This window comes from Tursiops truncatus, chromosome 18 (assembly GCF_011762595.2).
Source record: "Tursiops truncatus isolate mTurTru1 chromosome 18, mTurTru1.mat.Y, whole genome shotgun sequence".
In the NCBI taxonomy this organism is placed as follows: domain Eukaryota; kingdom Metazoa; phylum Chordata; class Mammalia; order Artiodactyla; family Delphinidae; genus Tursiops; species Tursiops truncatus.
This window is the reverse complement of record NC_047051.1, coordinates 11,164,917-11,180,548: the sequence shown is the minus strand read 5'-3', so window position 1 is coordinate 11,180,548 and position 15,632 is coordinate 11,164,917. Positions and strand designations below refer to the sequence as shown.

At 32.6% G+C, this 15,632-nt stretch overlaps 1 protein-coding gene across 7 annotated transcripts in view; it reads right to left on the bottom strand.

The window, feature by feature from the left end:
- NBEA (neurobeachin) overlaps positions 1-15,632 on the bottom strand; it is a 623,898-nt gene that overhangs the window by 388,035 nt on the left and 220,231 nt on the right. For all 7 annotated transcript variants that reach the window (XM_033843595.2, XM_073795053.1, XM_019936759.3 and 4 more), the window contains 2 exons: positions 12,828-12,996; positions 11,210-11,305 (listed from right to left, as the gene is read on the bottom strand). In XM_033843595.2, coding sequence (XP_033699486.1) covers positions 11,210-11,305; positions 12,828-12,996 — 265 coding nt within the window. The remainder of the gene's footprint in view (positions 1-11,209; positions 11,306-12,827; positions 12,997-15,632) is intronic.

Below are 15,632 nucleotides of genomic sequence, written 5' to 3'. Positions count from 1 at the left end.
TTGTGAAAATTGAATCACAAATATGTATGAAAACGTATATAATATTACTAACTAAAATAGATAAAAAGAAAACCATCTTTAAAATGTTAAATTCCTATCAAATCTCATTATACAAAGGTCATTATAATAAAGTTTTTCATATGTTACCAAATTCTAAATGATGACCTTGAAAAATTTAATCTAAGTACAATGGGAATAATAGCTTTTAACTTAATAAAGTCATGTTGAAGAAGAAAATAAGATACACACTTATTTACTTGCAGTTCCTGCATGAAGTAGATACTTAGTAAATGGCAGCTATTTGTATTACTTTACTAACTAATAGTTATTCTTTGTAATACAAGAAGGGCAAACTAAATTATGTCTATGATCTCTTTGAAATTAACATCTGTAAGTTCTATAAAACTGCCCTTAGCTTTGTTTGTTTATTTATTTATTCATTCATTCATTCTTGGCTTGTTGGGTCTTCGTTGTGGTGCGTGGGCTTCTCATTGCAGTGGCTTCTCTTGTTGCGGAGCACGGGCTTTGGGTGCGCAGGCTTCAGTAGTTGTGGCACGTGGGCTCAGTAGTTGTGGCTCACAGGCTTAGTTGCTCCACGGCATGTGGGATCCTCCCAGACCAGGGATGAAACCCATCTTCCCTGCACTGGCAGACAGATTCTTAACCACTGCACCACCAGGGAAGTATCGAAACTGCCCTTAGGTGTTTTTGTTTATTTCTTTGTTTCTTTGATTTGAAAGGTTATTAGAACAAGAAACTAAAGATATACATCTCTCACAAGTCCGTGTCATGTGGCAGTTTTCCTCATATTTATTAAATAGGTTTTAGTTTTGCTTGTTTGGGCAAGGATGTTAGAATTGAAAGAACAAAAGATTACTCCGTAGAACATGATAATAATATTCAAACACTAGATGAACAACATGAAAAATAGGTTTTTCTTAGTTGTTCTTAAGGCTAAAACTTAAAATAACTATATAAAGTTTTTTTGAGAAGACAGAAAATTTCGGTGATATTACTGGCAAAACACTAGAGAAGGAAAAAGGTTAAGAGGTAAAGATAACAATTTGGCATTTTTTAAATAAAACCTTGTGAGAGCAGATTAAGACAAATCAGAATAATAGCATTAGGAATAAGACAGAAGAGAAAGAATCAAGATGTTTCTGAAATATCTAGCTTAAAGAAAAAAAAAGAACGGTGATATGTCACTAACTGAAGAAGAAAGCAAAAAAGAAGCAAGTTTGTTCAGGAAAATAATGAATTAATTGAGTATGCAGAATCTCTGGGACATTTATATCTGTAAGTCAAGGAAACTATGGCCATATATTTAGGGAACATTCAAACAGAGGTGATAATCAAATTTTGGAAATTGATTAAATTACCTAGGAATATAGGATGGGAAGATGGCTAAGCCAGTTATTTCCACTCTTAGAGATACTACTGAGTTTACTTCATGCATGTTTAATCTACAGATTACATAATCTTGGACAGAAAACAATTACAGCAGAAAAATCAGGAGAGAATTAAACAGCGGTAGTGACATTTCTATGGCAACAGGACAGAGAATGTAAACACAGAAACAAAATAAGAACTCTAACATCAACAAAATATCACAGTGGAATAGTTACTAGCATGGGCTAACTTTTCTTAAAGAGTTTAATAGTCAAAAGGCATAAAGTCAAGTCTAGCACTTAGTCTAAATTTAGCTAATTTATAGATCTTGTCTACAGGCTTGGCTTTACCCTAACATGATGTCTCAGAATCTTTATTTATGATGTGTTTTACATTAAGAGCTACACAAAAATGTAAACTTTTCAAGTTGTATTGGTCTGAAATATAAGCATTTTGCTAGCAAACAAAATATCTAAGAAAATAAAATCTTTGGTTTGTGTCCACAAGGTGTCATATAAAAAGATTTTTTCTACCAACTATACAATTTTTTGCTTTTCTATTCAACTGACTCTCTCAGTAGACAATTAAAATCTATAACTCAGTAGCTAGATACATGGAACTTCAACATAAATTTTGATCTCTTGATTATAAAACACAATTAAAAGTTTATTAAATTTGAATATTAAAATATTTTCAAATGCCTCATCAAAATATTTATACAGTAATAAAAATCTTAATTTTTTTACTGTGAATGATAAAGAATTATTTCAAAAGAGCAGTAATTTTGATATTTCAATAAGAATTCTATTCAAATACCTAAGTTTTGTAAAGTTTATGATCTTATTCACCTAGAAATAAAAATAAACACCAATGAAAAATTTTATAACAGTAATTGCAAATAGAAAACAGGTCAATACTCAAAAAACCTACCTTAATTTCCCATTATGCATTTATAGAACACACTCTCAGATGATAGCACAAACTTCAGCTTAGATGAATTACATGTTTCCAGAACGCTTCTTTGTAACACTAAAGTACTTTGAGGATTTAACCCAAGTGACTTCAACAGAAGCTAAGCATGAGCAGCATAGAAAGTATAAATGATTGCACCTGTGCAGGTTATATTACTGACAGGAGACTTCCAACTTTTCAGTAGTTCTCCACAGTTTCTGTAGCAATAGGCCATGTCAGTATACAAAGGAGAAATATTACTAGCCTGAGTGATCTTAACCTTGTCAGAACAGGCAGTTGGGTGCCAGATGCCTCTTTTTCTTACTGTTTTTCATTGAACCTAATGAGTTCATCTAATGCATGTTCGGAAAAATATGGGGTTAAGTTCAACAAATGACATGATTTCTACATGGTGACCTCATTTAACACATTCCTTCCGCCAAAAATCTTGTTTTATGATAATTTATGAAGTGTTTCAATATTTCTTACCTATTAAATTACTCAAATTGCTATTTTCCAAACTACCTTAGTAAGGAATAACATGAAAGGAACATATAGCTTCTTGTTAGTATAGCACTAAAAATTACATCAAGATTACTTATTTGCTTTTCAAATAGTAATACTAAGCAAATTATTCACATTAGAGTAATTTAAAATAAACATAAAGATCTGTATATAACTTGTATATCTTGTTTATATTAAATGCAAATTAGTTAAATTGCATAAAAATTAACCAAAACTCCAAAGAGAAAAGAAAATTACAGATCCCAACCACTCTATCGGCTATTCTCTCTACTTATCTTCAATTTCTACCTCTCATCCCTAGCTCTGGTCCCTTTATCTGCAGATCAGTATCTCCCACCCTAAAAGAACAACCTCTTACTCCCACCTCCCTTCAGGTACTTTGGGTATTTCTCCTTCCTTTCTGAAAAGGATATGTCATAAGAAAGATAATGGGAATGTGGTCAAATTGATAAAGGTTTCAATTCTGGCTCCACAACTTATTAGTTTTCCATGTTATCTTGAACAAGTTAGTTACGCTTTGAAAGCTGCAAGGACCGCACTTGAAAAATATAGATCTTATGTGTGCTATGAGGATTAAGAAATGTATCAGGCTGTAATGTACTTACTTGATTTAGCTTCCCAAAGGCTTAGAAGATTTCCACAGACATCTCAAAATTAATACATCTAAAAATGGAAGTCTTGGTCATTCTCTTCAAATAATCTACCTCCGTTCTTTCTTGCTTTGACAAATGATTACTTATCATCTTGGTACTTCAGACCAGACAGCTAGGTATTATCTTTGAAAACTTCTCATACCCTCATGCCCCAGATCCAATCTTTTACCATATCCTGTCAATTTTACTTCCAAAGTATGTCTAATTTATCTTCCTGTTTAATCTCTACTGCCGCTACACCTTAGTCCTAAGCAATAGCAGTTCTTACCTAGAAAGCAATAGTCTCTGATGGTTTATTCAGTTACCCTCAATGCCCCTCTAAATCTATTCCCTCATTGTACTCAGAATACTCTTATAAAATTATAAACCAGAATACTCTTGTAAAATTGTATGATACTTGTAGCAGGCAGAATTATGCCCCTCTCTCCCAACGACGTCCACGTCCTAATCTCCATAACCTGTGAATATTACCTTACATGGCAAAAAGGACATTAAATGGAAGGGCTTGGAGAAGAGACTAGCCTGGATTATCCAGGTCAGCTCAATCAAACTTCAAAGCAGAAAACCTTTCCTAGCTGTGCTCAGAGGAAGATATGACTACAGAAGAATAGCCCGAAAGATGCACAGTTCTTGGTTTTAAAAATGGAGGAATAAGAAACAAAGCCATAAGCCAAGAATATGAGTGGCCTCTGGAAGCTGGAAAAGGCAAGGAAAATGGATTCTCCTCAAGAGCCTCCAAAAAGGCATGCAGCCTTGAGGATGTCTTGATTTTAGCCTGGTGAAATCCATGTAAGACTTCTGATCTACAGAACTATAAAATAATAAATTTGTGTTGTTTTAGGCCAGTAAGTCTGTGGTATTTTGTTATGGCAGCAATGGAACACTAATATAACACTCCTCTGCTTAGTTTAAAAAACAGATCCTTAGTATAGTTTACAAGCCCTACATGATTTGGTTCCTGCTTACCTGTCTAAATTTATGGAATGCTTCCCTTTCACTTGATTCTTATGTTCCACCCACATACGTTCCCAAAATATGCCAAGGAATTTCTCTGAATACGTGGCTACCTTTTCAGAAATGTGCTTCCACTATCCCCAGTCTTTTTCCCAAACTAACTGACTTCATGGTTTGGTTCAAAGCTTAAATATCATTTCTATAAGGCCTTTCCCAACCCCCAAATTAAACTGTTTCTTCTTTTGTACCTTCTCACAATAATCTGTAATTTTATTTCTTAGAATACAACATAGTTTGCAATTATATACTTAAGTGTGTGGTTTCTAAAAGTCTATCTTCCTCACTAGAATGTTAGCTTCATAAACATAGGGACTTTGTGATCACTATTATGTATCTCTAGTACCTAGTATGTAATAGGAAACCATTCATTTATTCAGCAATGAATGAATAATGAATGAATCATCAGGTAAGTTGGAAAAAAGATCAAATTAGAAGATGAAAGAAAAAAGAGAGGAGGGAGGCTTTTGTTGGTACCCTTACTAATACTGAAAACAGACATTTATTTTAAAGAGTCGAAGTTTAAAAAAAATATTTGTTAGGGAAAACTGAGCATGATTTTCAGTTATAAATAAGATAAAATATATAGGATATTTGACATCAGTATTCAATAAGAATTCTATAAATATTATACAAATGACAGTGTAGAGTACTCGTAAAATAAATTATAATGTACCCATATAATGAATTACGAGTCCATTAAAAATGACTCCAAAAGATAAAATAACAAATGTGCAAGCTGAAATCATAGTGTTTGATTATATGAATGTAGCAACTTATTTAATAAATGTTAGCTTTATTTCTAAGTATGCAATAAATAAAGACTGGTAAAAAAATTATTGGCATATCTTTCATTGTTCCCTTAATATATACTTCTAAGAGTAAAATTAGTAGAACAAGGATCACGGATATTTTTATTCTATGTAAAATGCACATTACTTATATTCTCACCCTTCAAAATTTTGCCCAATTTGAAAATTTTGGTACAGTTTTGTTTCAGTATAAATGTATTTGATTATGAGTAGATTTAAATAAATTTCCCTTATTTGTACCTACATTGCCTTTCTCTTATTAACTGTTCAGCTATTTTTTACATTTTTCCATTACTGTGATATATTCTTTTAATTGATCTGTAAGAGTTCTTTATTTATTAAGGATTAACTTTTATCACTAAATGTAAATTTTTTCCTGTTTGCATTTTTTCTTTTAATTTTGTTAACATTTTCAGACATGCAGATAAATAAAACTTATTTAGTCATATGTTTACAACTTGATATTATGATTTAAAACATCTTTTCTTATATTATATAAATTTTAATTTTCTTGAATTATGTTCAGTTTCCTTTTTCGCTTTAAATTTTAATACATGTGGAATTTATTTAGCCTGTTATATGGAATAAGGATATAAATTTATTTTTTTCAGTTGGCTACCCCATTTGGTAATACCAATACCATTTGCCAAATAATACTTCCTCTTCCATTTGATTAGAAAAGTTATATTTATTATATATGAAATACTCATACAAATTCCTACCTATTTGTAGACTGTTTATGCCATATGTCTGTTCTCGTATAAGTGGCACAATATCTTAATTATTTTAATTCCTGTGAACATAATTCTTTTCCCTGACAATAAATTGCTAGAGGAAAACTAATACAACATATTTATTTGTAAGTTCACCTACATATTAACATTCTTCTTTTGAAACCTAATGTGGAAAATTAACACAAAGCTTCTACAGCTTCTAGGACAAGCTATGAATAAAAATTTATTTTCTCTGTTTTAAGTATGTTTATTAATGAAATACATTTTATGGCTACCATCAATATTCAGCTTTTTAAAAATTGTTTAGCTTTCTCAATAACTTACCCATTTACTTAACAAATATTTACTGTATGTACTTCCAAGTGTCATGCTAGATATTAGGAATTACCTTCTTCAAGCACACATTCTAATAGACAAACAAATAAATAAATTGTATAAGTGTAAGAAGGGGAATAAAGAGGATGCCATGATAAGAAAATAAGGTGGTTGTGGGGTGGAAGCTCCTTAGCTATAGTAGTCAGGGAAAGCCTCTGTGAGGAGGTGACCTTTAACCAGACACCTGAAGGATAAGTACTCTCCAATCATACAAAAAATAGGGAGAAGAGAGAGCCAAAAACTAGGAACAAAATACAAAGGTCACGAGGCAGGAAAGTGCTTGGCATGATTAAAGAACTAAAAGGTAGTTTCATTGGAGTGAGCAGATGCAAGAACCACATGAGATGAAGTTAGGAAGGTAGTGATATTTTACTCTAAATGTTATGAGAAATTTTTATGTCAAAAAGAGACATAATCTCATTTATATTTTAAAATAAACTGCGGCAAAACTATAAAAAATCAAATAAAGATCAGCAAGACAAGAGGCGAGGAAACCACTTTGGAGATGACTGTAGTAATCCAGATAAGTTAGAACTAGAGTAGTCTTGCCACTATAAGTTAAGACATTTTAACTGTTTTGAAAACCATAGGAATCCCTTAGAAATTTTTAGAAAGAAAAATTATTATATTTGTTATATTATAAAATATTTATTAAATGAATGTATTATATTAAATATAAATTACATTTCATTACTTTATTATTTTATGTAATAATGTTATTTTAAAACCTGTCATCAGTAACAGACTAAATCAGCAGTCCCCAACCATTTTTGGCACCAGGGACTGGTTTCGTGGAAGACAGTTTTTCCATGGAAGTTTGGTGGGGGGGATGGTTCAGGTGGTAATATGAGCGATGGGGAGTGATGCGGAGCGATGGAGAGCGATGGGGAGTGGAGCTGCCGATGAAGCTTCACTCGCTCGCGTGCCGCCCACCTCACCTCCTGCTGTGTGGCCCAGTTCCTAACAGGTCATGGACCAGTACCGGTCTATGGCCCGGGAGTTGGGGGCCCCTGGACTAAATGACTAGAGACAAGAAGTCCAAGGAAGAAACTACGCAATACTCCAAGGGCTGAAGGACTATCAAAGATTAAGAAGAGAGAGGCCAAAGAGCTAGTTCAGAATTTTTTAAAAGGCTCAATAACGAGGCGAAAAAAGGCAGTAAAGTGTGAAGGAGTTGAAGAGTAGTCCAGATCAGTCTTCTCAAAACAGAAAATAAAAGCATAAAAGCTTGTATTATTTGACTCCATAGACATAAAATTAAATTTCAATGAATATAATCAGAACAAAGGTAAATTGGGAAAAAAAATACAAAAACTATCCATGTTGTTCACTGAAAGTGTGGGTATAGGTGATCAATCTAGACAAATGTTACTGTACTTGTAACTTTTTTCAGTACACATAAATAAACAAAAAGTTTTAAGCAAAGAGTGATTCCCCAAAAGAAATGCCTATATAAACATTTTGAACAAATACTGGGAATATAAATATTTAAAGTTTATAATGTGATGAACTTTTGCTTGTTAACTTATCTAATCCAAGTAGAACTGGTAATACTACTACTCATGGGAATAACATATAGCTAGCCTATTTTTGTTTTATTTTAATAACACGCAGAGTGGAGAAAGCCGAGTCACAGAGTTATGTTGATAGAATGAGAACTCAGAGAGCCCAGAACATGTATTCATTTTATACTTTTACCCAAAATGAAACTAGAAATGCTGTATCTTCAAAATATACCCTCAATGTTCATCAATACTCATTTCCAATAATTTATCCCATATAGTTATAATCAAACATAAATTATATTTCAATGAAAGAAATAGATTCCAGATCCATAAATTTTGTTTATACGTATCTCCTTTTAATGTAAAATAAAATACAAGACATTCTATCAAATACATAAAATGATAGGAGATAACTTTTCAAGATGAGCAAAACCAAGATCATTCTTAAGATAGAGATACTTCATTAATAACTATTATATAATAAATATTATTAAAATAATTTTTATTAAATTATGCAAAATATCATAGAAACTGTGTACTTCCAACATTCTAACTTTTATTTTTATTCTTTCATCTTTTCTCACACTAAAAATACATGATGCAATCCTTTCCTGCTTGGAAGTACTAAGTTCATTAAACACAGTTTATATGTCTGACAAAGAGGCCAGTTCTACTAATTTTTAAAGAGTGGAATGAAACTGGTTTCTTATCCTGTAAAAACACTAAGAATTGACTTTGTATTTCCAACATCATCAACAGAACTTTTCCTCTCAATAACCACTGCATGACAGCACGCAGTAACAGTTATTTACTATCACCTTGCATATTATCATATAATTAAAAGAATAAAGGGGCTTCCCTGGTGGCGCCATGGTTAAGAGTTTGCCTGCCGATGCAAGGGAAACGGGTTTGTGCCCCGGTCCGGGAAGATCTCACATGCCGCGGAGCGGCTGGGCCCGTGAGCCATGGCCACTAAGCCTGCGCGTCCGGAGCCTCTGCTCCGCAACGGGAGAGGCCACAACAGTGAGAGGCCCACGTATCGCAAAAAAAAAAAAAGAATAGAAAATTTACCACATCGGCCTTAAAGTAATTCAAAATTTTATTATACCACTAAGACCATTATGCAGTTCAGCTAAAATTGTTTCATAGTAAACTTTTCTTGATAAAGAAAGCAGTGCATAGATATTTTGATGCAGGCGCCTTAATCAGGTTAACTACTCCAGAGTATATTCTAGTCACTGCAGTTAACCTTTTGGAACACACTTCTACACAAAACAAATTCCAGACGACACTCCAATCTAATCTAATCTAATTTAGTCTAATCCTTCTTAGTTTATCCAACTCAGAGTTAGATGCCTTTGAAAGCAATAAAGCTGAAAAGAATTTTTCCTTTATTTCATCATTACGTCCAAAGTTTGCACGTTTATGAAAAATATCTGTCCATTCATCAAGTTGTAATAAGAAATACTTTGCTGCTTTATTTGTTCTATAAGTTGTTCTTCCATATCATTAGCCAATGTATGAAGTACACTGAACAGTGGTATCATCTGGAGCTCAAGGCCCTCTCTAAAATTACTCCAGTTATTGGCAGAATTCAGTTCCTTGCCGGGAAGTGCTCTCAGCTCCTACAAGGTGGTCTCAGGTCTTTGTTGCATGGTCACCTCCATCTCAGCAATGAAAAACTTCCTTTATTTCAGATCCCTCTCACACTTTGAGGCTCTCTCATTTCCTCTTCCAAACCAGCCAGAGAAAACTCTCTGCCTTTACAGGGTTCATGTGATTAGATCAGAGCTACCTGTATAATCACCTTTTCTTAAAAGCAACTGTGCTAAAAAGATGCGAATCAAGTATCAAAGGAGAAGAAGAAAAAAGACAAGACTAAAAGACCCACAAAGCAATGAACCAACCCTTGAGTAGTTACAATGGATTGAATAACGTTCCCTCCAAATTCATGTCCCCCCAAAACCTGTGAATATGACCTTATTTGGAAATAGGGTCTTTAAAGATATAATCAAGTGAAAATGAGGTCAAACTGGATTAGAGAGGGGCCCATGTCCAATATGACTGGTATTCTTACAAAAAGAAGGAAATCTGGACACAGGCACAGAGAGAAGATGGTCATGTGAAGATGGAGACAGAGATTGGAGTTGATGCTCACACAAGCCAAGGAAAGCTGAGGATTGCCAGCACCCACCATAAGCTAGGAAGAAACAAGGAAGGATCCTCCCGTAGAGCCCTCAGGGAGAGCACGGCCCTGCTGACACTTTGATTTGGACTTCTAGCCTCCAAAACTATGAGAGAATACATTTCTGTTTTAAGCCAAAAAAAAAAAAAGAAGAAGCAACTGTGCTAACATATATAACATAACCCTGTCACAATAGTAAAAATCTATCATATTCACTGTCCCAGGAATTATGCAGGGTGTGTACACGGGAAAATCCTGGGGGGGGCATAGTTTGGCTCACCTTTGTTCTGCACAGACTAATCTCATGTTAATCTTACCCAGAGACATCATTTTGGCTATTTTATTTTTCATCTCTAAGACTACAAATTGGTTCTTTTACAAAAATCTTCCATTTTTCTTCACATTATGTTCACTTTTTCCTTTAAATTGAAAAACATCTTGAACATATTTATAATAGATGTTGGAATGCCCTTATCTGACGATTCTGCTATATCTATCCTTTCTGAATCTGTTTCTACTGACTGATTTTTTTCTTCTGCTTATGCATCACATTTTCTTGCTTCTTTGCACATTTAATGATTTTTTATTAGATGCTTAATGTTGAATTTTACATTGTTTGGTGAAGAATTTTTTTGTATTCCTTTAAAAAGAGTTGGAATTTTGTTCCGGCAGAAAATTAAATAACTTATCAGTTTGATGCTTTCGAGGCTTGTTTTTCTCAACTTTTTTGTTGTCATTACATAGTAGCCTTCATTTTAGGGCTAATTTAGTCCCACTAATGAGACGTGACTCTTCTGCAATCTCCAGTGAATGCCACCACTGTGCATATTATTATACATATAATTAGGCAGCCTTAATTTGCAGATGATACTTAAAGAAATATAATGGAATATAAATATAAAAACTATATTTTGCTCTCAATAGCCAGGTATAAATACAACATATTATATCTTCTTGAAACCTGAGGTGTATGATTGTTTATAAACAATTAGATTATGGATGGTTATTGTATAACAATTTATGAAATTTAAGAATACCCGAACAGGTCAGGAGATGAGGTTAATATTACCTTTGTAAAATGAGTGGGCAAAGCTCTGCTCAGGAATTAACTTGGCAAGGAATCCATGGTTCAAACTTGGATGAGGGATAGATGGTATGACCACAACTGTGGAGAAAATTATGGAATCAAATTTGAGCCAGCATGTAACAACCTGCAACATGGTCCACTGAAGATCCAAGACAGTTCTATATCACTACAACATGCAAACATACTAGTAGTAAAGACCACATCTCTGGAGGAAGGAAAGAAGTCATGTATTTAAGAGAAAGGAAGTAATATACTCGTTAAGTAGAGTAATTTTAGCAACATACACAACATACAACAAACAGAAGAAAATCAGAACTGGAAGGTTCGCTAAAATATTGCTTGCTTTATACATATACGACTGTTATGCATGTATTAAAAATGAAGAAAGAGTTGATTAACATATAGAGTCTCAGGGTTTTAAATGGTCAAAAGACAAACTGCAATGGTAGGATAACATTTAATTTGAAGAATAAAGTTAAAAGTAAAAGTATACTACAAAGAAATATCATGTTTACGTACTAAAAATAAATACAGCATGCAACAGCAAAGATTTAGAGTTAAGTATAATCTGTATTTCCACAACAGTGATAAAAATAAATGAGATATGATATGAATATGGAAAACAAAATGCAGAGATTTGACCACTAATTTCTACTCACTTTTAAAAATATTCATTTAATTTGTATATCATATGCATTTATTTAGGAAAGATAATTTCTGTTACAAATTAATCCAGTGGTACATGAAATAACCACTGGGTTACTAAGGTCACACTGCAAACAACAGAGAAACAACCTTGATGTAAACACCCGGCAAGAAATGCAATTGATAAAAGGCTCCGCATGATATTAAAATATTAGTTGCCAGAAAATGTGTTTATCATTTCCAAGCAGAGTAGATAAAGCTGACAATTCATGAACTCCTACAACATGAGCATCTTCTATAGATGAGAAAGACAACATGATCCAAAATGGTTCACTGATGTCTAGAAGTCTTTGATTTTAGTTGAAGCAACTTTGGTATAAAGTTTAGAATGTATGTTTGTTTATTATAAATCTCTGACAGAATATTTAGATACTGAAATAACTATACACAATGAATGAAAGAAAGAAAGAAAGAAAAAAAGAAAGAAAGAAAGAAAGAAAGAAAGAAAGAAAGAAAGAAAGAAAGAAAGAAAGAAAGAAAGAAAGAAGGAAAGAAAGAGGGATGCTATCTTTGATCTTGGGTATAAAGATTTACACTTTGGCTTACTGTTGATATTGAACTACTCTATAAGGACCTCCTACTTTCATATGTTTATAAAGTTTAAAATTATACATTTAAAATATATGAGTTATTTGCATATTAAACAGTAGTATAAATGATTTGTATTAATAAATAGAAAAATTAAAACCAAAACTCTCTGATAAAATGAGAATATAGGAAATATCATTCTACATTTTTGTGTAATTAAAGAATATTAAATCGGCATTTATATACCACCTACTTATAAATACTTGAGGTGATTATGAATAGAACCAGTTTAAATCTAGATGTAAAATGAAATAAAAAGGAGATAAATGATGATGAAAATTCAAATAATTAGACAAATATTAAGTACCTGTACTTGTTGGTGAATTTATTTCTTGTCTGATGTTTCTACCTGGCTGGCTTCCAGTTCTTGCAGTCTCTCGCTGGGGTTCTAAAATGTCACGATACTTGGAAACCATCAGAACCGAAATGAAGTAAACAACAGCTAGAGCTAAGAACTGTGCCTGCTTGCTATCATCCTGCATAAAATGAAAAGGCAGTGTTGACACTCAAAACTTTTCAAGTATAAGTTCTTAGAGTACAAGAAACTATTGTTGTTTCATCTTCTTTATGGAGGCAAAATATGACATTTAACTTTTACTAAAACTTGCTAAGTATACACTGCTATTTAATAAGTATCATCTAAGTATAGATAAAAAACTCCATAAATATATCATCTGATTTACAGGTTGGAATGTAATTTCAAAAAATGAGAATGTTAAGATTTTGCTGAATATGCCACAAAATTTTATTCTTTGTCCTCTCCACTACTAGTATCTACTACTTCCATAACAGAGAATGCATATTTATAAGATATGCAGATAGCACAAGCTTGAAAAGAATAATTTAACATCTGAATAAAAAAAAGACAAGAGTTTCAAATATACTTTCAAGTAACTGAAAAAAAATTAACAGAATAAAATTACAATTGGAATACATATACAATTCTAACATACCACTACCCGAGCAGGAAACAATATGAGTAAACTAGGGGAGGTGTAAAAATGGGGGAGCATGAAGCCTGAATTGTTTACAAGTTCAATATGAGCTAAAAGTGTGATATGGCAGCTTAAGAAAAAGCTAACACAATGTCTGACACATAACAGATAAAAAGAAGTAATAGCACCACTATTCTCCTCTGGAAAAATGAGGTAATTTTTCCAGTGCAGAACTGGGAGCCAATATTTGAGGCTCCCAATTTCCAAAGCTCAATGACAAAATGAAATTTTTCGAGAGGAGAGCAGCAACGTGGTAAAAGGTCTGAAAAAGACTGACCAAGTTAGGATAAAGCGGTAATAGTTTTAAAAAAGCAGACTGCTGTCTAGTAGAGAAGATAACTTTAAAATAAGTATGCTTTGCAAAAATATAAAGAGCCATATAACCTTGAGAGCTCTATCCAAAAAGCCTAAATAATCATCATATAGGGAAAAATTGTTAATGGACAAATTTAAATGACCTCTAATACTATTTCCAGATTAGACTATATCCAAGTCATCATATATAGGTGGTTATTAAGCCTTTTTTCTAAGCTAGGTTAAAAGTGATACTCAAGCCAAAACTGCAAGTAATTACCTTGGCCCATAGATAACATAGAAATAAGGAAAACAAACATGCATTAAAGTCTAGTAACGCCATAAACAGGCACTTTACATTACTACTTCACTTAGGTGCAATGTGAGCAAGATTCAAAATTCATGTGCATTTGTTAGAAAAAAAAGACAATGAGAAATATTTACTGATGATTTAATACTATGAAACAGAATTAGTACAGGTAACGCAGAAAATGACCAAACTCGATTAAATTTGTTCTGAAATATTATGAATTTAGTATTTCATACTCTGTGGGTAACAGACAGCTTTTACATATATAATTTTTCCTTAAAGACCTAATTTTTTCTCTCATGTGGTTTTGAAATTAAGGCAACTAAAAATGACTATTGATTCGTAAAAATTTCAAAAGTTAAGGAGAAATCTTACTATAATTTCTACAATTGACTATAAAATATAGCAATTGTAAAACACTTCCAAATTTTGGAGATTATTTAAAATGAAAATAAAAGTGTACCTTAGAATTTACGAAATACGGTGGTAAAAAAGAGAGTGCTTTGCAAAGATCTACCTTGGGATTCTGACTCGACCTCACACTAGCTGTGTGATCTTAACGTTTTTGAGTCTTAGCTTTCTCTTAACCTTTTACTGAAAGCTGAGGTAATATATACTAAGTGTCTGATACACAGTATAAACTCAATGAACACAAATTATGTTACCTCCCTGATGTTTGGAAGGTACACCTGGGAACACTAATTCCCTTCCTTCAGGAAGAAAGCTAATAAGCACCACTGTTGGGTTATCCAGTATAGTTACAAAACATCTATAGATACTAGAAAAATTATGATAATCCACCACAATAACCTGATTCAGAATTTACTAACAATTTAAATGCAATGTCACACTTAACATAAACCCCTTCTATGTTAGGTTCGAATGGGTCTCTTGGAGATGAAGACATACTCCATGTTTAAATCATCTGTCATTAAAAAAAATTCTTTCCACAACATGTTTTTTTCAGGATGAATAATTCGCATTTCTAAATGGTTAAACTGTTAGTGAGTAATTTTTTTTCCCCAAATCCAAATTCAAGTCCAGAATATAGAGTTTCTCACAGCATGATTTTTATACTATTATATGTTTTATCTCCTATTTTTAAAAATTCCTTTATTTTTTATTAATTATAAAAGCAATACAGGTTTACTACAGAAAATATGGAAATACAAAAAAAGTACAAAATAAAAACTGTTTACCTAGAGATAATCACTGGTAGCACTTGGGTACTTTTTTCCAGACTTTTTAAAAAAAGGTGAACATGTGCATGTATGTACACTTGGCATACAAATGCAATATTTGCGTAGTATAAGTATTTTTGCATACTGCTGCTTTCCCTTAAAATATATCATGAGCATTTTATATGTCACTAAGTTTCCCTCAAAAATATGATGTTAATAGCTGCACAGTTTCTTGTTAAATGAATATACTATGATTTATTAAGCTCTATATTGGATATTTACAATGTTATCAATTTTCCTGAAGGCAACTCTGATGAGCACATGGGCTTAAA